General features: G+C 35.1%; 1 protein-coding gene across 3 annotated transcripts in view; it reads right to left on the reverse strand.

The window, feature by feature from the left end:
• Tmprss15 (transmembrane serine protease 15) overlaps positions 1 to 23,172 on the reverse strand; it is a 115,688-nt gene that overhangs the window by 47,984 nt on the left and 44,532 nt on the right. For all 3 annotated transcript variants that reach the window (XM_085832245.1, XM_021185182.2, XM_021185181.2), the window contains 5 exons: positions 20,224 to 20,364; positions 19,300 to 19,449; positions 10,354 to 10,459; positions 9,887 to 10,037; positions 6,750 to 6,885 (listed from right to left, as the gene is read on the reverse strand). In XM_085832245.1, coding sequence (XP_085688371.1) covers positions 6,750 to 6,885; positions 9,887 to 10,037; positions 10,354 to 10,459; positions 19,300 to 19,449; positions 20,224 to 20,364 — 684 coding nt within the window. The remainder of the gene's footprint in view (positions 1 to 6,749; positions 6,886 to 9,886; positions 10,038 to 10,353; positions 10,460 to 19,299; positions 19,450 to 20,223; positions 20,365 to 23,172) is intronic.

Below are 23,172 nucleotides of genomic sequence, written 5' to 3' on the forward strand. Positions count from 1 at the left end.
CAGTCACCAAACTCAGTCACTATTACAAAGGACTGCTTTCCTGACAGGAGCCTGATATAGCTGTCTCCTGAGAGGCTCTGCCAGTTCCTGACAAATACAGATGTGGTTGCTCACAGCCAACCACTGGACTGAGCATGGGGTCCCCAATGGAGTAGTTAGACAAAGGACTGAAAGAGCTGAGGCTGTTTACAACCTATAGGAAGAACAACAATATCAACTAACCAGACACTCCAGAGCTCCCAGGAATTCAACCTTCAACCAAAGAGTACACATGGAGGGACTCATGGCCTATGTAGCAGAGGATGGCCTTGTCAGGTATCAGTGGGAGGAGAGGCCCTTTCCCCAGTATAGGGGAATGCCAGCGCAGGGCACCGGGAGTCCTGGGTGAGCACCCTCATAGAAGCAGAGGATTGGAGGGTGGGAAAAAGGGAGGATGGGATAAAGAGTTTCCAGAGGGAAACTTGGAAACCCCTTAGAACCTCAAGATTCTAAATGTAAGTAAATAAAATATCCAATTATATTTACTTATTATATTATATATATATACATGCATACATATAATTTCTCAACTATGTGAAATGTAAGGATGTAATATGAATTATATGAGGGGTTTCATGAATCTTAAAGTCCAAAAGCAGCTAGATTATTGTCTGTGCTTAACAAAGGGAGATAGATCTCTGAATTTATTTGCAATTTTTTTTTTAAGTATGTGTTTGCTGTCTCCTAAGAATCAAGAGGCTGGCTCATTGATTACAGATTCATAGGATAATCCAAAGGGAACCTGGAGTAAATGACTGCATTGATATGTAAAATAAAAGATTGGGTTTATGAACTGTAAGAGATGAGCTATTCAGACATTTTTTTTAGAATAGTAAGAGAACACTGCTTGGAGAAATGTCTTAAGCAGAACATAGAGAGCTATCTGGAGATTTCCAGAGAAAGCAATCTAGAAAACTGTCTCAAGCAGAACATACAGCACCAGCTTGGACCCATGACTTGACTTCATGTTGTTTGTTTTTGACAAACTCAAACACCCCTTCTCTCAGGAACCTGGACCTAGCCAAGACAGTCTTTGCACACATGTGTGTTCATATGAATGTTTATAGTATGGATTTGTATACATTTGAACATAAGTGTACTTGTCTGTCTTCAAGATTGTGTTAGTAGGTATGTAGAAATGTGTGCAATTTGTTTAAGTGTCTACATTATATATTTATGAATGTGATTGTGTGCGTTTGTTTAAATTATAAGTGTACTTATTTGTGAAGTTCATATGCATGTGAATGTGTGTGTGTGTGTATGAGTGTGTGTTCACCTTTGCAAATGTACCATTGTGTTTTAGCTTGTATGTGTGTTATGTGTATGTGAATGTATGTATGTGAGTGTATGTATAGTGTATGAATGTGCATGTTTGGGTGTGTTCATGTAAGTATAGTTCTACCAGTGTTTCTATGTACCTGCATACATGTGTGCATGTAGTCTGTGTGAATATGTGTAGTTCTGGGTATTCATAGGTATGTATCTGTGTGTATCTGTGAGTGTGTGTATGTATGGCTTGTTTGTGTACCTGTGTGTCTATCAGTGATGAGTATATGTGTACATGTGTGTTTCTATGAATACATGGTATGTGCATGTGGCTGTTTATGAACTTCTGTATATGTGTATCTGTGTGCATATGCACATGTGAATGCATGTGATTTGGTGCCTATTTTCATATATAAATGTGTGTTTTATATGTGTGCATTGTCTATATTTATGTATGTATAGTGTGCAGGAATATGTATACATGTTTGTATAGGTTTACATGTGTTTGATTTGTACACAAGTGTGTTTCCATGTTCACATTACGATTTTCCCCTTTTCTATTTAAAAATCAGAAAATTTCTAAATTGAAAACTGCAATTAACACATAGGTAATATTTTAAGAGTTTAAAGTTTTATGTAAATGAAACTTAAAAGTGTACTATGTGAAAAAGATGAATAGATAGTATTTTAATAATCTCATAACCAGAAGTAAAGTTATGCCAGTTGTAACTGTTAAGCCTAATCAGGCAGGTGATTAATTTAGCATTTAATCTGCAAACAGAAATCTTGGGAAAGTCATTCCTTCAATGGGCTTAAGATGCCAGTTTTAAAAAGATATTCAAAGTATAATTTCTCATTAAATAACTGAGCATCAAGATTCCTTTAATCTTTGGATGAACGTTGCTTCAGTGGCTGGTTCTATGTTAATGACTGAGAAATTCAGAAACCATTTTATGACACTGTAGATAATACAGCACAACTCATTTTAATGGGGGTGTTCCCACAGTGTGAGTGTAGCACACGATTCTTAGGAGAAGTGCCATAGACTGGTGATATGTGATTCCAGAAATTTCAGTCAGGCTGTGCTAATATGTAATCACTGCCCACTAGCCAATGAGAATAATGTAGGCTGAATAGCCTGGAGGTGTCTTCCTGTTAACAGTATTAAATTCTCACATTTTCATAGTCTTAATTCTGTTCCTTCAGATGTTTATATTTTGATTCGTCTTGTATGATGCCATAGGGATTTTCATTTTCACAATGGGTTTTTGCAGCATTCTCCAAGTTGGTTTTTAAAGATAGAGTCTGCTTTTGAGGGATTCTATTAGTAACCTCTGCTGTCTGTGTCCATATGGACATGTGTCCAGGGGGGGAGGAAAAAGTTAATTTTCACTTTTAGAAGAGAGTTTGTATTAAACACATGTGGAAGAAAATAAGATAAGAAATGAAGACATAGTTGCAATTACTAATAGGCTTGTGATTGGTAGTTTTTTTATGACTATTTATTATGTCCATTATAGTAAATAATAGATACAACTTGAGAAATGATAAATCACATTGAATTTGTGTGAAATAAATTTCAATATTCTCAATTATTTTCTATTATCTTAATAATATATAATAAATCTTTTGAAATGATATGTAACATGTTAATAAGTTTATATTAGTATCCAAAATTAAATCTGTCCTGAGAATTAAGAGTCTGATTTTTTAAAATGAACAAATTTAATACATTATTATACCTATTCATAATATAAATAGTTTTATGCAATTTGTGACAAATTGGTTATATGTTTTTTTATGAAAACCAACTTTTATTTGCTCCTTAAGAATATAACCAATGACTACAGAAAATGGACTAGTTGTGAAGATAGATTGATGAAAACAGTACAGAGTAGGAAAACGGTCCTTGATGAGAGATTTTTGTGAATGACATTAGTATCTGTGTGTACTAGGGGTTAACAATTAAACAAATACCATTGAATGCTGGTCTGCAGGAAAAAACTAAGACAGCATGAATGCAGATTGATTTTCACATGGTTGTTTAGTAAATTAACTCTTACTGTGTGCTAGGAAATGAAAAATGGCTGAAATCAGGATACAATAGAAAGAACTCTTACATTAAAATAGCTAAAGCCACTTTTTTCTTAATTAGTCAAGAACCCCAGAAGTTAATCAGGTCCTGGAGTGTAGATTTCTTTCTGTCTACACTTACTGTAGTTCATCACAGAGTTTCAGGATTGTTTTTCTATTCCATATGATATTTGTACAATAGAATATTAGCTTTTATAAACTTCTCTCAGTGGTGTTTCCATATGGAAATTACCACTACAAGGGTCATCCTGGAGTTGATGGAGCACAGAACTAAAGTCACATGGTAGAGGGATACCTGGAGTTGTGAATGTCCACAAAACTATATCCAAAAACTAATCTCAGGAATGGAGTGGGCATAGAGTTTTATTATTCACACAGTTGTCTGAGATTTTCTTATTTAACTGCTGTGTAAAGAGTGAAAGGTTTTAGCAAGTCAACCGTGGTTTCCTTTTATTTTTGCTTAAACAAATCAGTGATTTGGAATCTGAAGCGTTCTTTAAAAATAGGACTTCCAGTGACCCAGCTGCAAAGGGCATTAGAAAGAAATTGTTCAGAATGCATTGGTTGGTAATTAACATTTTATGCTGTGCTAAACATTGGCTCAAAGTGAACCACTTGGAAAGTGGAACAAATACACTCTGGGCAAAATTTAAATTTATGTCTTAAAATCCGATGGGTTGTTCTAACAGTACAATTTTCCCTGTCTTAAATTGTGCATAGATGTCAGACTTTTATATATTGAGACACTGAGGGCCTTTGTTGTTGTTGTTGTTTTAATACTGACTAGAATATATGACGTTATATATAATACAAATTTTAGCATGGCCAACCATGTTGCAATTATTTATTTTATGTATGATACTATATAATACGTTATCTCAGATTTTATATTTCAAGTAATGTAACTTGGCTAATATCTTTTTTTTAATATTTTTTATTACATATTTTCCTCAATTACATTTCCAATGCTATCCCAAAAGTCCCCCATAGCGCCCCCCACTTCCCTACCCACCCATTCCCATTCTTTTGGCCCTGGCATTCCCCTATATTGGGGCATATAAAGTTTGCAAGTCCAATGGGCCTCTCTTTCCAGTGATGGCCGACTAGGCCATCTTTCGCTACACATGCAGCTAGAGACAAGAGCTCCGGGGTACTGGTTAGTTCATCATGTTGTTCCAACTATAGGGTTGCAGATCCCTTTAGCTCCTTGGGTACTTTCTCTAGCTTCTCCATTGGGAGCCCTGTGATACATCCAATAGCTGACTGTGAGCATCCACTCCTGTGTTTGCTAGGCCCCTGCATAGTCTCACAAGAGACAGCTATATTTGGGTCCTTTCAGCAAAATCTTGCTAGTGTATGCAATGGTGTCCCCGTTTAGAAGCTGATTATGGGATGGATCCCTGGATACGGCAGTCTCTAGGTGGTCCATCCTTTCATCACAGCTCCAAATTTTGTCTCTGTAACTCCTAAGCTAATATCTTAAGTATGCAGCAACTGAGACTTTTTGATTAATAGACACTGACACAAACAGAAGAAATCTGTTCTCCTAAATCATCAAAAGACATTTAGCTTACAGGAAATACTCATCAAGCCAGTAATGATTTTAAGACTTTTGAATATAATTTTGCATAAGATGTGACATAATATAAATATAGAAGACCCACACAGAATAAAAATAAGACCACTATTATCCAATACCACCATGCCCAAATTATTGCATTCATATTGGTATCACTTCAAAGTTTAGTTCTACTGAAAATGTATATTTCAAAAACTTTTGGACATCAGAAGAATATAGCATAAAGTTCAGGAGATGTGTTTAACAGTATTTATGGATTATTAATTTCATGTGATAATAGGATCCAGACAGGCACAATGAAACACAGGTGGGATAAACTGAGCAAAAGCACTGGTGTTAAGGAGCGGCCTTGCACTCCATTCCCAGAACCGGGAAAAAACAAAACCAAAACCAAAAACCTTTGCTTTTGCCAGAATTTAGCACAGTATTGTGGTATCAGGGTCTTTGCTCCCTCTCGTGAAGCTCTCTGAGTGCAGCTTTCATCCACACGCTTCCTTACTTAAACCTTTTTACATTTTTTCACAGATTAGCCATACATGGCTAATGTATTTATTTTTATATTATGCTAAAATTTTCACAATCGCCTATACAGACACCTTGTAAGTGTTTTTGGCAGTGTCTTTCACAGACCAGATTTCTATGACTTAAATGAATGATGGAGATACTGTAGAATGCAGGGAACATCTAAACTCATCAATATGCAAGAATAGATACAAGCCTTTGGTTGGGATATAAGTCCAAGATGGCAGCTGGAGGCCAGGATGAACTGCATCTTTATTTAACGGAAGCTCATTTGCTAAAAGGCGTCACATACCAGCCATTTTCTAGAAAAGAACTTTGGGTTTGTTAAAACCACTCTAAAAAAAAAAATACCAAAAATCTGCTTCTGAAAAATGACAACAAGACAAAAGGGGAAACAGATGAATGTAGTTTCTCTCTCTCTCTCTCTCTGTATGTGTACAAGCATGTCTGTGTTTCTGTGTGTTTGCATTCCATGCTGAGCATGTGAATGTCAGAAGCCAATTATGAGACAATCAGGTTTGGTTGCAAATGCTATTATCCATGATGGTCTTTTACCAAACATTTTTGCTTTTTATTTGTTTGTTTGTTTATTTCAAGTTGAAGCTTGTAAGTAGAAAAATATGTACTTTGTGAGTATTTTAGTTGTTTCGAAAGTGGTTGAGACAAAAATGAGATGAGGAAATCCTGTGTTTGAGTGCTCAGATATATGATGGAATACATTGGCTCTCTCAGCTTCCCGTGATCACAAGAAAGAAGAGATATTGCCTCAAAAACACAGCACTGCACTAAAATTATCCTAACACGGGGAGAGTAGGTGTGTTATAAAAGGCATTATAAGCTATCTTTATCAGTGATCCTCCTTTTATGGCTTGTCAAAGTTCATCGTCTGTTAATGGATGTGCTCCTTGGATATGGATAAGATGAGTCATATTGAGGCTTCTTTGAAAGGTAGCCTCTCCACTTTGACCTAAGAATAGAACTAGGCATAGGGTCCATTTTATTCTTTGAGTTAGAAGTTCTGGCAGTCTGAAAAATCTTAGGTATTACTCAACTACAATCTTTAAGCAGCTACCAAAGGAACATATGACAATGCCTTACTGAGCCATCATTTCAGGAGGAAAATATTTCCCATTCATTGTGGCTGTGTATTAAAAGTATAGGCTACCAAATCATTCTAAAATAGACATACAATTTTGGTCCCCAAATCTTTTCCGAAAAGGGAAATGAGAACCCCAATGAAGTTACTTACTAGGAAGCTCTGGTGGAGGGGTGGGAACCAAGGTTGGTTCTGGATAAGGACTCTGACTACAAATTCCATTTGTTAGGTTTATATCATCCAGGGCTATTGTACTGCAACCTCGGTTTCTGAAAGCATTGAACACAGCCTGAAATTCAGAGAGGGGTATAATATTATTCCACTCTAATAATCTTTGACTTTGCTTTTCTTATGGTTCAATAACACTGCAGAATCAGTAATTGCATGCATACATGATGCATAATAAAATAATCCACATTGAAATATTGATAAATCACCCATTGTAAGTTCCTTTGAGGCCCTACACTTTCTTATCACATATAAATCTTGGCAAAAATACCCACATAAGCCTTCCTTCTGAGCTAGATTTTAGCTTTATGATGTATCTCTCTTTCTCCTGATTTTATCTTACTTTACTTAACTTGGTAAAACCTATACATCATTCAGAAGCAGAGATAAAACTCCTACCAATGATGCTAAAAATCCTGATAGCTGTTTTCCTTCATAATATATACCAGTCCCGAAGAGAAGAGATTGTGATTAGATAATTTAGTTAGAAAAAAATGCACAAGAAAAAAATGACTAGAGTAGTCTAAGCATTCAAGATCATCTCGTACTGGCCATAGTTCACTCAGAGTACTGCCTGGCATTCTCGGGAGCACGCTAACCAGAAGATACACAAACAGACTTAGTCACAGCTCCTGGGAGCTAGAGGCTTACCAGCAGGTTCTCAGAGATGTAGCTGTTTTCAACTACATTGCCCTGATTCTATCTTGAGTAGAATAAGAATGACATGAACAAAATACTTGTTGCATGGTACGTGTTATGCTAGGCACACGATATACATAACTCATTTGATTTTTTAAAATATTAAATATACCTCAATCCATTAATTTGTTCATTAATTTTATAGATCTCCTACAAATCACTATTCTAAATAAATGTGAATCTTTCCCTTTCCCATAAGAGAAAAATCATGATTTAAAGACATAACAGTAAGTTGTCCACAGCTTCTCAATATAATGGCATAATAAAAAAGTGAGGTAATATTATCCCATAGAGAACAATTCCTTGCAGAAGAATACCATTGAATGCCTGAAATTCCCAGTATTGCTGAACCCTTATATTGACCCCAATATGATTTATACTATTTTACCTATGAAGAAATATTATACCTAAATTAGGCACAGTACAGACAGACAATATTAACACAATGTACCAGAGCAGTTCTTTGTGAAAGGATTTCCTCCATTGTGCAAGGAAACTCCTTAAAACTCAGGTTATTTTAAAACAAGGCAAAACATTCTATCCTGCAGGGAAGTTCTTTTAAACTCAGGACTCAGATTACCGAATAGATTCAAGAATTCCTTTGAATTGATGAGGTTCACTAGGTATGTCCTCTCTGAGGTTTTGTAAGTAGGATGAAGTGTTGAGAGACATTATCAGACAGGTGGAGCAACCTGGATAGGCTCAGACCAGCTGCCCCTGTAAGTACCTCTCACCCATACGCCTATAAATAATCCCAGGACCTATCAATGGTTCACCAAGTTAGACTTCGTTGGTGTCTTTACTTTGGTCTGTCATTGCCTCCCTATCTGGAGTGACTAGATGTTAGTTCATATATCCCCAGGATTACTGTCTTAGTGTTATACAATTTAATTATAGCAATATATTATCATAAAATTTGTGTGATGCAAATTTATTTTCTGAGAAATGATTTCTCTGTGTAGCCCTTGCTGTCCTGGAACTTACTATGTAGACCAGGTTGGCCTCAAACTCACAAAGATCCACCTGCCTCTGTCTCCCAAGTACTGACATTAAAGATGTGTGCACCACCACTGTCCAGCTGGGGATTATTTTTAAAGTTTTACATTCAATGCTTTAGGACTCCAGTTAACTAAACCATGGGACCTAAATTATGAATAAACATTCATTACTGTGCATGTGAGATGTAACAATGTATTTCTGTTGGGGAGCCAAGTTAAAAAAATATTGGGTCATTAAAAGTTTAGAAGAGAGCTTCAACGTCCAGGATCACCTGCTGAAATATTGATTTCCTCATTTCATTTATCTTTTCTTTTTTGGTTTGATATTCTGTCATTTTTATTTGAATTATCAGAGAAGAACAAAGTCAAAGAAAAAAATTCACAAAGAAGACTAGAATAAAAAATATAAAGGTAAATATGATGAAAAATACAACCTAGGGTCACTGATGTTGGCTCTCATAATCTATGTCAGTGGCTTTCAACCTGTGGATCATGACCCCTTATTGGGTCAAATGACTTTTTCACAAGGATCACATATCTGAGACCCTGCATACCAGATAGTTAGATAAAGATTCATAGCAGTAGCAGAATGACAGCTATGAAGTAGCAACATAATAAGCTTGTGGTTGGGGTCATCACAATGTGAGGAAAAGAATGGCAGCATTAAGGTTGAGAACCACCATTCTGGATCCTAAGGGAGAATCTATGTCTCTGGAGATGGCATTGTCTGTTTAAACGTACATCCCGTGAAAGTGATATGAACTTGTTTCAAATTACTCAATTAAAACCCTGTTAATTTAGTCAAACTAATAGGCTACCATATCCTATATTTTAATTGCACCAACCCTCAGGAAATGAAGACATTAAATTCTTATCTGGAAAAATTAATTCAACTTAATGCAGAATAAATGATCAGAGACTTCCCAATGATATGGCTCATAGAATTTCTTTCTAAAGGAAATCCACAGAGATTAAGTCAGAGGAGGGTCAGGATGGTGGGTCTTTATGGGCATGGATGTCCTACCAGGAAAGACAATCATCTAGAGTGAGTAGAGTTAAACCAGGTGGAGTTTGTGAATTGTTCACAGTCCCCATAAGGCAGCATAGAAGAACGCTTGCTGGAGGGACAGGAGTTGCCTCCTTTCCTATGGATTTCATGGATTACCATGAATGGACTGCAAATTATTCCATAAAAGTCAGAAGTGAATAGATGAAATGTCCTAAAAGAATAAATCAGATTAGAAAAGGAAGGAAAGTTACTAGCTTTTCTCCACAAAATACTTTATCCTATTATTGTAAAGTATACTCACACTATTACACAAACACAAAAAATAGAAACAGAAATTACTAAGTATTTTTGCCAACCTTAAATTCTCCTGTTTCATTTAATGTGACTTGACCATAATTCCAGTTCCTCCCATAGTTTCCTTTCCTTTGAAAAACTATCTTGTCTGTGGTTTCAGCACTGCTGATATGAATGTTTAAAGTGTAGACATTTTCACAGCACATGTAATACCTGGTTTGGAAATAAGCAAAGATGTTTAGATGTCTAACATAGTGGATACATTTATCCAGTTCTTTTTGCATCTTTTCTTGTATTTAAATTATCCTTGTTTTCTTTGGGTGTTTCTCGGGCAGAGGGTTTGTGTTCTACTAACACTTTGCTCTTCTATCACATAAAACATTATGCATTAGCAAATACTTTAGCCAAAATCATAGTGAAAATCTGATCCTGCTTCCCTAACAAAAGCCTTGCTACCTAAACATTTACAGAGAAGGCGTTTAAATATTTCCTACCAAAGAAAAAGCTAAGAGACTGACTGGAAACGTACCAAAAATGAAGGCAGACAGGCTCTGAAGTGAGGTCTAAAGAGAGGCTTGAAAGGCCCACTCTTTCGCTTCTCCATCCTTGTTCAGTTGGTGTAGAAATGTAAAATCCTGTAAAGACCAACAAGAACTTTTACTTGTTTAAAGGACAAAAACATTTAAAAATGAACTACTAGGACATGCATTTTCTGCACACTGGAAGAGATACTAGACTTGCGTCCAGAATGGATGACTCTGCCATAGTAAATTGTTTTTGAAAATTACTCAACTCTTGGACTTCCATCATTAGTTCAAATTTTCTATACATCTTGATGAATTCACAGCTTGACAGGTAATCAGCACATGACTGACTTTATTTAGATATTCTGATTGGTTGACTCATGGGATACACAATTACTTAAGGACATTTGATGACAGGGCTAAGCGTTGAAGGAACAATAATTTTATATCCCATTGACTACACTGCATATCTTTACATAAGAAGGGGCCTGATTTTTATAAGGGCTTCATATTTCTGTGTTTCTTTGAATGATAGCTAATCAGATCACAGAGGAGCAGGCAGAATGCTAATCCACATGCCATCTTTTGAAATAGCACAGGATACTCTGTAAGTGCTTTCTGGTCTAGAATTCATTACTCCAGCCAGTGATTCGAGCCATCCCAAGTATGTGAAGTATGATTAGGAAGAATATATTGAACACTTTCTTTGGGGAATTTACTTCAGTCTTAGTTTGCTGCTCACATATTAAAACAGAAGCAGGAATCATGCAGCAAACCATGATAAAAGCAAATGAAATATTGGACTAACCGAATGTGATTGACATGTGTTATTTTATGAAATGCTCAAATGTGTTTGCTTGTTATGAATGTCTTCTCTCCCGTGCCTTTCAACAGAGAAATATGGGCAGTGTTGTATATAAAAGGTGAACTAATTCGTTTGGAATAGGCAGAGTAAGAATAAGATAAGAAGAGAAATAGAAGTAGAGTTGCCCATAAACACATATTTAACCTAATGAAGCAGAAGTTATTCAGACTAAATGAGGGTTCTATCAAGGTGAAATTGTGGTCAAATGACTTACAGATGTAATCTATGCACATACATTGGATTCATATTTCCAAATGTAAGATGAAATAAATGTGTTTAAATGGTGGTGATAGTACCAGCTTACTCACATTTTTATGTATGTTATGATATTTTTGGATATTTTGGCTATGTCTTTGCTCACTCATCCAAAGCTATGTAGAAGATCAGCTTCAGTTCAGCCAAAGTCCCTGCATGTGATCGCTAGCTGTCTGTATCAAAATTCATCTAAAATTCATCTTGGTTTTACATGTTTAGGGCATGCTAAGAAAGAAATTCTTATTTTACTACTTAGACTACTAAGTCTAACTGCTCAGAAACATTTCTAGTTAGCTGGTAGTTGTATAATAGAAGCACCCTTAATGTTTTCTGTTCAGTCATATTCACATAGCAGTCTACCAAGTATAATTTGAAATACATTAAGTCTATTATTCCCACAACTAGTGGTAATAGGTTTAGAACTGATCATACAATCAATACATGACTTCATGTCCGCATAAAACAACATTAATCATAGAAATTATAGTATTCTTTATATTTTACACAGATAAATTAATGCCATTTTCCAGCTATAGATATTGTTATATAAAAAACAATATGCTATTGCTAAATTATTGCCTAAGTTAAATAAATTATTCAGCTAACAAAAGGTAAAATAAATTCCCTATAAAATTATAGAAGTAGAATACATAATTTATATTAAATTTAATCCACTCCCTCAATTATTCTTTAACATAATCTATGACATTTTGATATTGATCACACAAACAGGATGCAATAGATATACTCAAAGGGAATACATTTCACTATAACTTGATTAGATTTTTTTCCTAGCCTAAGAGATTTTCTAATATAAAGGACTAATATCTTATCCACAACAATTTGCTGCCTTTTGTCTCTGGGATTAGATACATTTTAAAAAATTTCTAGGACACTATGTTGTCTTTTCTTAAGTTTTCAAACAATTGACCATATTTTTCCTGCCTTCTGAAATTTGCTTATTCTATAAACATATCTTTGTGTCTTCACTGGTTGAAGTCTAAATTAGCTGTATATCCAGCTGTTTATATTCAAAGACATCAGACAGTATTTTAACTACTGTGAATCATCAGGAGGAGGAAGAAATCCCAGCATTATGGATGATGACACTAAGTCATTATACCATTTATGCTGGTTAAGTTTTTTGAGTTTGGATTGGCTCACGAGCATATCTGAAGAAATGTTTTCTTAATTGCTGATTGACCTAGAAAGGTCCAGCCCTTTCGGGTGGTACTATCTCTGAGCACTTGAGTCTGGGCTCTTTAAGACAAGTAGCTGAGCAAGCCAAAAGGAGTAAGTTCTACTCCCCAGTGGTCTCTGCTGCAGTTCTTGCCTCTGGGTTCCTTCCAGGAAGTCCTGACTTGCCTTCCATTGATGATGGACTGTCTGCTGTCCAGCAAATAAACCCCTTTCCTTTTCAAGTTGTTTTAATTCACATTTTTTCACTGTAACATATAAGCTAATTAGAACACTGTTGTGCTTATTTTCAAATGCTCCTTCTTCTAAGTCGTTCTATAAATCAGGAATTCTGTATCAGCAAAATTACTACAGCAATGCTTAACGATGCTTCCTGAAATGTAACCTGCTCAGTTTCTTATTCAAGGTCTTCTAACTAAACAAATATAAATTCATTCTGTTGAAGCCTCTTTGCTATGGCAGCCATAACTTCTAGCCCTAATACTAATGAGTTATCTATTGAATGCAGATCAGTTCTTTAAGTTCTGATACTCTGTGTACTTCCAAGCTCATACAAATTTGAGGACATTTTCCTCTGCAATCTTCTGGCCATAGTTTCTTTCTTTCAACTATTCTGCCTTATATTATTATACTTAAAATAATAGACTTATTTTTCATCTTCTTTTAGTATTTTCTTTTTTTCACTCACCAATGCATTTATTTGATATATTTTTCCAAATGATACATCTGAAATATTTTCATACAAATATACTAAGATAATAATTAAATATTATTATTGCTAAACTTAATACTACAATCACATATCATTCAAAAGTATATTTATTAATGTTTTACAATGAATAAGAATCTTAAAAGAATATAGTTCTGTAATTTTAAAAACCCATTGTAAGACTGAATTTTTTTTCATAAACTTTATATATTTCTGGGAAATGTCTTCACAGGATGACTCTTCATTAAAACTTTTTTGTGGACTTAAAAGTACCCAAGGAGCTAAAGCGGTCTGCATCCCTATAGGAGGAACAACAACATGAAGTAACCAGTACTCCCCAGAGCTTGTGTCTCTAGCTGCATATGTAGCAGAGGATGGCCCAGTAGGCCATTAATGGGAGGAGAGGCCCTTGGTCTTTCCAAGATTATATGCCCCAGTACAGGGGAATGCCAGGGCCATCATGCAGGAGTGGGTGGGTTGGAAGCAGGGCAGGGGGAGGGTATAAGGGACTTTCAGGATAGCATTTGAAATGTAAATGAAGAATATATCTTATAACAAATAAATCTTAAGTTGAATAAATCATACAATAAAACAGTATCCCTGATTTGGTGTTAGAATAAACACATTTCTTAATTTACATAAAGACACAAGAGACACAAGCTTTGTGGATACTGGTTAGTTCATATTGTTGTTCCACCTATAGGGTTGCAGACCCCTTCAGCTCCTTGGGTGCTTTCTCTAGCTCCTCCATTGGGGGCCCTGTGTTCTATCCAATAGATGACTGTGAGCATCCACTTCTGTATTTGCCAGGCACTAGCATAACCTCACATGAGTCAGCTATATCAGGGTCCTTTCAGCGAAATCTTGCTGGCATTTGCAGTAGTGTCTGGGTTTGGTGGCTGATTATGGGATAGATCCCCGGGTGGGGTAGTCTCTGGATGGCCCATCCTTTTCTCTTAGCTCCAAACTTTGTCTCTGTAACTCCTTCCATAGGTATTTTGTTCCCTATTCTAAGGAGGAATGAAGTATCCACAATAATAGACTTATATTCCTAGAAAATTTAACTAAGTTCTTTAAGAAAGCCTCCTTGACACAACTGATCAAAGCATTTGAATCCTCAAAAATATGTTTTCCCCATCTGATATTATTTTGAATGGTGGGCTGCTCATTCTCCTTTTTACATAAGTGAAATAGGTCATTTTTATTATATTATTTATGTACATTTTTATGGATATCTGTGCATATGTGCGTGTTTGTTTGTGTTAGTGTCTGTGCAGGATCACCCATTTCTGCACAAGTGCATGAGCTTATGTAGGACAAGGGATGACCTTAGTGTCCAACTTTCCAAGTTCTTCCATTATTTTTGATACAGGGGCTTTCACAGGGCAAGGTTTTGTGATTTAGCTATTCTGGCTGATCAGGAATCCTCCAGGTTCTCTCCCCTCCCATCATTCTATGGAATTTCCATTGCCTACTGCCTGATTTCTAAAATACTATAAAGTTTCCAAAATTTTCTAAAATTGAATACAACAGTAAGACAAGACAAATGAGAAGACTATTACTTTAAAAGGACATAAACTACACTAAAAGGTATATTTATTTGCTAAGTTGAAATGAAATTTTAATATATATATATATTGATCCAAGCAACTGTTTTCCTTACAAACAGCAACTTTGAATACAATCATGAACAATGCTACCTCTTTAATACTTTCATGCCATGAAAGAAAATAATGTTAACATTATTTGACACTCATGTCAGGCATTTTCCTGACCATTTTAGAATATAGTGATGAATGGAATGATTATATATCTTAAATATCTAACTCTTATTATCATTAATCTTGGTTCCTAAAAGAAGAGATCAAGATAGAGAAGAAAGGCAGTTTACATAAACGGAGGAGCATGGGGCAATAAAATTTAACCTTATTAGCTAAAACATCAGGGTCTTAACTTTAATGACTTTTGGTCTGCTCAATGCTACCCATCAAAGCCCTGGAAACAATCGCCATGTTGTTGAAAAGAGGGGAAAAAGAACTAAAGACCCTGACATTTATGAAGTCTTTTTATGCTACTAACCCCATTTGCCCTAAATGTTCTGAACAAATAGACCCCCTCCAAGCATACCAAAGCACTGCCCTGCATCAAGGCCACCTTCTCCCAATTCCCTTTAATTTTAAGGGGTACAAAGAGACCCTGAAAGCTGACAGGGCAAAGATTGAGGGGCTGTGGCTCCCCCAAGAGGGAGTTCTTTAGAAGATCTAGAAAAAGTTAAGGAGCTTAGATGTTCTTCCCTGAAGTGATGGTAATTCAAAGTTTATCTGTTCCATTTAGGCTTGACTGTCATTTAAAGGGAAGGTTAAGAACAAAAGATCCCCATGTGGATAAGAAGAACTGCAGGATACATTTAATTCTCCTTCATTTCAGACGCACAATGTTCTGGCACATTAAAAAAAAAAAAGTCAGTTGGAAGAAAAATACCCCGGGGGGTGAATGACTGGTAGATTATGAAATCACAGCTTTGTGAGCTAGTGAGACCTATTAAGCCCTACCTTCACCCTCATTACCCACTGCCACCGGTGCGTTCTGACCTGCTTGATCTTGTCTAATTTTTATAATTCCTGCAACATAACTTTCTCCTGAGACTACAACTCCCTCCCAACTATTTAAAAATCTCTACCTTACATTCATCCAGCTATGCTTTTGTCCAGTTTCATCTCATTTCTTTAGTTATTAATCCATTAGCAAGCCAAAAGCATTTTTTTCTTCCTGTAATGTACGTAGACTCTTTGAAATAGTGACAAAATTATTTTATCTCCATAATAATGACACAAAAGTAGAAAATGAGAATTTTAACATCAAAGGTTTCACCTATATAACACATATCTGCTATAGTCAATAGGTACTAATGGTTTCCTGACTTTCATCTAACTCCTCTTGGTTAAATGTGGTAGAGACTTTATTAGATTTTTTTTTCACACAAGAAGAAATAAAAGATGATCTTGTTATATAGCTATTTCGGGATATTTTTAGAAGGATAAGGTGCTTATCAATCTAACGGTTAGTCTCCATCTGGGTGAGTTAGTAGTTTAACTATATAAGATCAGGCTCTTGGAAACAATTTATCCCAGGCTCACTCATATGGCATCATTTTCACTATTAAATATCATTGGGTTTTTGGAAGCAGCTATTATGCACAACACATTTCTATGCATGTCTAGAATTATATACAATGATTCACTTTCAATTGTTAGTTGTTAGTTATTATTAACTAGTAATTACTAACTGCAACTGGATTGCTTTTGCTTTCATTCACAGTCTAACTTAGCACAACCTCTGCTCTCTGATTTGGGAACTTCTCTAGGTCAGTGGGTACCTGGGTTCTGGTTTCTCATCCACTGACTTGCCTTGTTATAAACTGTGCTAGTTCTATGGGTTGCCATGAGCCCTAACACTTCTCTGAGCTGAACTTTAAGCCAATTCCTTCTAATCCTCAGCATACATGCCACAACCATAGAGCATCCATGGTCAGATATGCTACACTGCTTATCCTCCTGTACTCCAGCCTGGTGGGCCTAATGGCTTTTCCTCAAAGGGGGCCAATGTTACCTTCTGTTCTCTTAGCTATCTTTGCTCCCTTTGTCTAGTGTAGGTAGGGCTGGCTCCTGTGATCCCTTAGAAATCTGATTCATGTCTCTTCTTCAGTGACATCTAATGTGATTGCCTTGTTTTAATGGATAATTTCTTTCCCATTTCTACTTTCAAAGCTTTTTATTTTCCTAGGTTCTTCATGCACATTTATCATACAAAATTACTCTGCATGTAAACTGCTTATTTTTTAATTTTAGTAGAACTTCTGATCTATAAAACTAGTATATATATATATATATATATATATATACTATATATGTATACATATTTGTGTGTGTATTTTAATTCATAGATAAACTATGCAACTGGATTGCTTTTGCTTTCATTCACAGTCTAACTTCGCACAACCTCTGCTCTCTGATTTGGGAACTTCTCTAGGTCAGTGGGTACCTGGGTTCTGGTGTCTCGTCCACTGACTTGCCTTGTTATAAACTGTGCTAGTTCTATGGGTTGCCATGAGCCTTAACACTTCTCTGAGCTGAACTTTAAGCCAATTCCTTGTACAAGTATCTTGTACAGGACTTAGGGGCTAAAATGTTTACAATATTTATAAGAATACATAAAAGGGGGCTATGTATTCTACTTCTATGAAAATACATTAACTATGGTCATGTTAGTAAAACAGATAATCAAAGCATAGAGATTAAACATATTTATCTATTACTGAGATGTTTCTGTTTAAAGAACCAGAGTTAAACATGCTTCAATGTTGAAAAGCACTTAGCTTTTCAGTTTTCTTTAAGTCATATGTCAGTCACAGTTCACTTTAAGTTAACTATTTACTCTTCGGGTCATAAAAAGGAAATTACTGGCCTTTGTGACACAAATGATCATTAAGAAGAAGTTATGCAATACAGGCACTTAGACTATTAGTGCTATAATTTGTTTCACCTGATAAATCATTCAGACATGGTAACTGAGTCAAACAAATGTAGGTACACATACATTCGTACATTCAAAATGACCTTACATGTTGGTTAGATTAACATAAAAGTCACTATGTTCTTGTCACTGGAAAGAATTATGTGGCAAAAGAAACCACTAAGGCAGCAAACAGTGTCTGAGGGAAAGTGTGGGTTCAACTCTGAAGTCTCACACTTGTGTGGAAACTGACATGTGAGTTGTAACCTCAGGACTTGAACACAGTGTGGTCAGCATGAAGCTATAGTCACTGCACTTTTATCAGTGACATGACAGGTCATTTTAAAGAATGGATTTGTTTCTATATATGTCTCTACAAACACAGACATATGTATATATACATACACACACATACATATATGCATACACACATATACACATAAATATAAACATACATATACATATATACATACACACATACATATATGAACATATATACATACACACATACATACATGTACATACATACACATGTACACATGTATACACGAACATGCACACATAAACATACACACAAATACACATGCACATACAGATTTTCATTCTGTTGTGATTGTGATTTCTATTGACATTTACAGTACATATTTTTACTAAGTTTGCAACCCTTATTCACTGGGTTTATTAGTGTTACAAATTAGTTACTTCAAGTTTTTCAGTAGTATCTTACCAGGACAATTACTTACCCCTAATTTTCCCACACTTTCCTACTTACTTAAACTGTATTGTTTTCAGTGATGGCTTTTCTACATGGAGTCTAGCATCTCATTTACAGGAAGCTAACTTTCCATGCCACAGCTTTCTCTTGCAATAAATGCTCTCAAGTCACTCTTATGCATAGTTATCTGAAGACAGTCTGCATTTTTTTCCTGATAGAATTTTTACATTCACAAATTCGAAGTTATTTTTAAAAATAATACTATCTGAACCAATGAACAAGTTCATAACACTTATGGGTCTTGGACCAATATATTAAACTAGATTATATTTCTGTGTGCTTATGATGAACAACTGAAAAATGAAATTAAGGTAAAACAAACTAATGGTCAAAAAATTTAATTATTTTATCTGAGTCCACTTACTAATGAATCATTTCAAAGCTATGGTTATAAGCTAATTTCCTTATCTTTAATGAGCTTTCATTACTCTTACCATCACATCGGGGTAAAAAGGATAAAATAATATATTTTAAAACCCATTCACTTTTACTTAGATATTTGATTGCCTACATATATGTGTATATATATTAGTTTATAATAGAAACAATAACATATTTTTACTTAACATAGCTATATTTAAATATAATAGTACCGAATGCTTTTTCTGTTTTGCTTAATGAACAAATATAAATCACACCTGAACCATTCCCATATGTGTGGTCAAAACGTGGACCAGTGTAGCAAGGAAACGTGGTCGCTTGGATTCTTTCCCACTCATTATCATCATCAAGATCCTGGGTCCAGAAGCAAAATCCATCATCAAATGTACAGTTGATTTTCTCATAATCTGTGAATTAGAAAAAAAAAACTCTCAAATTTAGTATTTAACCTTAGCAATATATTACATAGAAAACATTCCAAGTATATAGCGCTTGTGATTGCTTGCAATAAATCAAGTTATTGTTTTTATTAATGTTAACTCTGATCCACTTTATTTATTTTAAGGTACCTATATGTCTCAAGCATGACAAATTATTGTACATTGGGCTTTAACTGTGCAAACTTATAGTTCTTCCTTCGTCCATGTTGATTGCACTGTTTACCCATATAAACTTTGTCCTGTCAGTTTCTCTGCCCTAAAACTAAGTTCGGTAGTTCAATCAAACCAACTTCTTGCTGAAATTTCTTGGGATTACTTTGTATTAATCTACTTTCACATGTAATGCTTACTGAATAAAAATTTTTCATTTAATTGTTACATTGAAGTGATTTTTCTTCTTTGTTTTTTCTTTTCTTTTTTATTGGCTATTTTATTTATTTACATTTCAAATATTGCCCCCCTTCCTGGGCTTCCCTCTGCAAATGCCCCTTCCTATTCCCTCCCCTTTGCCTATAAGAGGGTGTTTCCTCATGGTTTTTCTAAAGCTGATCATGCAATTCCTTTGAAAAATAACAGTAACTTTTAATTTGTCATTTGTTTCTCATTATCTAAGACAGTTAAGGGCTAGGAAAGAACTCACATAGTGAGAAAATTAGATTGTGTTGCTGATAAAGATACTACAGTAACCAGAGAGTCAGCCTAAACAGTGGAGTCAAAGACTAAACAGTAGAAAGTACTTACTGTTAAGTTCACTGTTGTTGAAAGTGCTGTATGTTGCATTAAAGCCAATGTAATCATATTCATCTGATTTTATCAGAAAGGTGACAGTAACTAGGTTGGAAAAAATTCGAATTGTTCCAGGATCAGTTTCCCAAAAAGAGCCTATAAAAGAAAATGTTTAGAAATTATTATAAGCATATTCTATAATTACACATAAAAGAAAAAGATGGAGTACTTTACATCCTACTCCTCTAACACAACAAAGTTGGGCAGTTAGAGGACTAAAGGATAACTTGTGTCCCATATCATAGCAATGAGAGATAGAGTAGCATCATAGTACCAAAGTAAATTGTGTAATTTTGTCCGGTTTATCCATATAACAATAGAATCTCAAACTAATAATAGATAATATAAAAATTGCTCCTACTGAATATATTGATTATATTATTATTCTGCCTTAACTCTGCTACCTTGGCAGTATTTTTTCTGCTTTTGATTCTCCAAAATTTGCTTGTAAAACAAAAGGAACTCCCATAATTTATAAAATTGTCATTATATGAAATGCTTTTACAACAGTGTGTAGCTTACCATGTGTATCATTAAAGGAACTAATATCTCAGGAGATTCAGAATTGAGTTCTATAGGAAAAAAGTCCAAATATTAAACGTGTAATGTTTAAGTATGCAGAAGCACACATTTTAGATGGGCCATCTGGATTGAGTATCAAATTCAGGCCTTTGAAAAGTGTCAAACTTCAGATGGAGGACACAGTGCTATTAATTTTCTTTCAAAGTGACACTTCATGAAATACTGAAAAAAATATGTACTTCTTCCAAATTAGTAGAATGTCACACTGACATGACAGTTTTCACAAACCCCAGTAGAAATATCATGAGCCATTTTTAAAGGTTCCCATCCATAATGTGTCTCTCAATCACCCTTTGCTCATGAAGGCTTGCATGGTCTATTTGACTCTTCCTAGCAGTGTATGTGGATTATCACCATCATGGGTCTCATATTGAAAATCTTGTGCACTGATTTAAGAGACATGAATACGCTAGAAGCTTGATGTTAGGCTATGTCTCCTTCTACCACTGTGTTCATTTGTGTATATTAAAATCCCACATAGAGTGGCTTCTGGGTGGATCAAATGAGAGCAGGGACCCCAGTGCATTATACAGTGTATCAGGCCCCCCATTTGCAAAGGTCAGGGATCGACTGTAAATAGTTCTAGAGTTTAGGTCATATGGCTCATGAACCTGCTTTTGATATACAAGCAGTCTCCCTGGGCAATGTATAGGATGTCTATATGTAGAGATTTCATGAAGCAATAATGATACTGGAAAAATTCTTTTGACCACATATCAAATCAGAACCACAGTGCCATATGGTACGCTCTGCACCGAAGAGGGATCCAGAGGGCTAAGTTTTTAAGGTTGAGATTCTGTAGACAGTGTTCAGTTTAGTCTCACTCATGTCTCTCTCCAGTTCTTTTTGTTCCTCTTTTCTCTAATGGACGAAAAGCAATGGTTATGATTTAATGTTTTGCGTGCCTTCCTCACTTGGACAGGTACTGAGCACATTTTAGTTTGTGATTGAGCACAAGGATTAAAATATGACTAAATAGCTATTTAATATTCCTACAATATATTATGATTTCTATAAAAATCACTTTATAATTTTAAAAGATGGATTTTTTCCTAATATTACATTATAACCAATAGCATAATTCTCAGCAAGATTTTTTTTCAAAATTTACACATATGTGGATATTAATTTACATAAAATTGCATAGGTATCATTGATCAACTAATAATTTGTTTTCTAACACCATTAACTCTAGGGAATAATGTTAGTGAAAAAAGAAGGCAAGGTGTTTAGAAAGAGGGCAAAGGACAGAAATGGCAGACATTCTAGAGAGTAGGTTTCAACAGGTGCTATAAAAGATATTTATATTCTTTTACTTAGACAAGAAAAATATTGGTATTACTGGAACATCAGTTTATAATAGAAAGACCTCAAAGATGACCAACGTGTTGCTTTGAGTGGCCACTGAGAATTGAGTATGGGGCTATGTGTTGATGACCTGGAGAAGTAACTATATACATCCTTAGAAAAATGTAGACATTTGAGTCAACACAATAGACAACTGGAATTATTTGATGTGGTAAATGATGGGAATAATCAAGAAAGAATTCCTAAATTTTCCAAGCACACTAATGAGGTGGTTTATTTTGTCAGCTTCAGACTGAAACAATTCTTTAAATTAGTGATGAACTTTTACATATAAATTATCACCGTCAAGAAAAGGAGTCAATGGCTACTTCTGAGTGTAGACTAAAGTGTGTCAATGAAAGCCCAAAGCTTATGGAAGCTGCTTTTTTGTGAACATACTTGCAACATGTTGTTTAATTATTTATGTGCTTTATGTTTGCTTTTATTACAATATAACAATACGTCATTTCAGGAAACTCTACAGTCTTGTTTGCAGCTCCTCGGGTATACCTATGCACACTTAAGCATAGTCTATATATGTATGTGATATCAAGCTACAGTATTGGGCATGCACTATGAACTGTTCTGTCTATGGGAATAGAATTTGCTAAGCCTTTAGAATAAAAAAAAAGATTTCAAAAACATAATATCAGGCTATGTATAGCCTTTAGAAACAAGTTTTCATGTGCTTTTTTATTTTTTATTTTATTATTATTAATTTTTTTGGCAAAGCATGCATTTGTTGCAAGGTTAGGAGACCCAAAACTATCTTCCCAGATGCATAGTTATTCAGGTGACTGAGGCAGGAGGATTGCAAGTTCAAGGCATGCTGATGGTACAAGGTAAATACAACTAGCCTGGGAAACTTTGTAAAACTCTTTCAAAAAAATTAACCAACAAAACTGAGGATATTGATCTAATAATGTCCTTTACCCAGCATATACAAAGTACTAGGGTAACCATAATATCTTAGAA

Source organism: Mus caroli, unplaced genomic scaffold (genome assembly GCF_978045245.1).
Source record: "Mus caroli unplaced genomic scaffold, Mus_caroli_1 scaffold_17, whole genome shotgun sequence".
In the NCBI taxonomy this organism is placed as follows: Eukaryota; Metazoa; Chordata; class Mammalia; order Rodentia; family Muridae; genus Mus; species Mus caroli.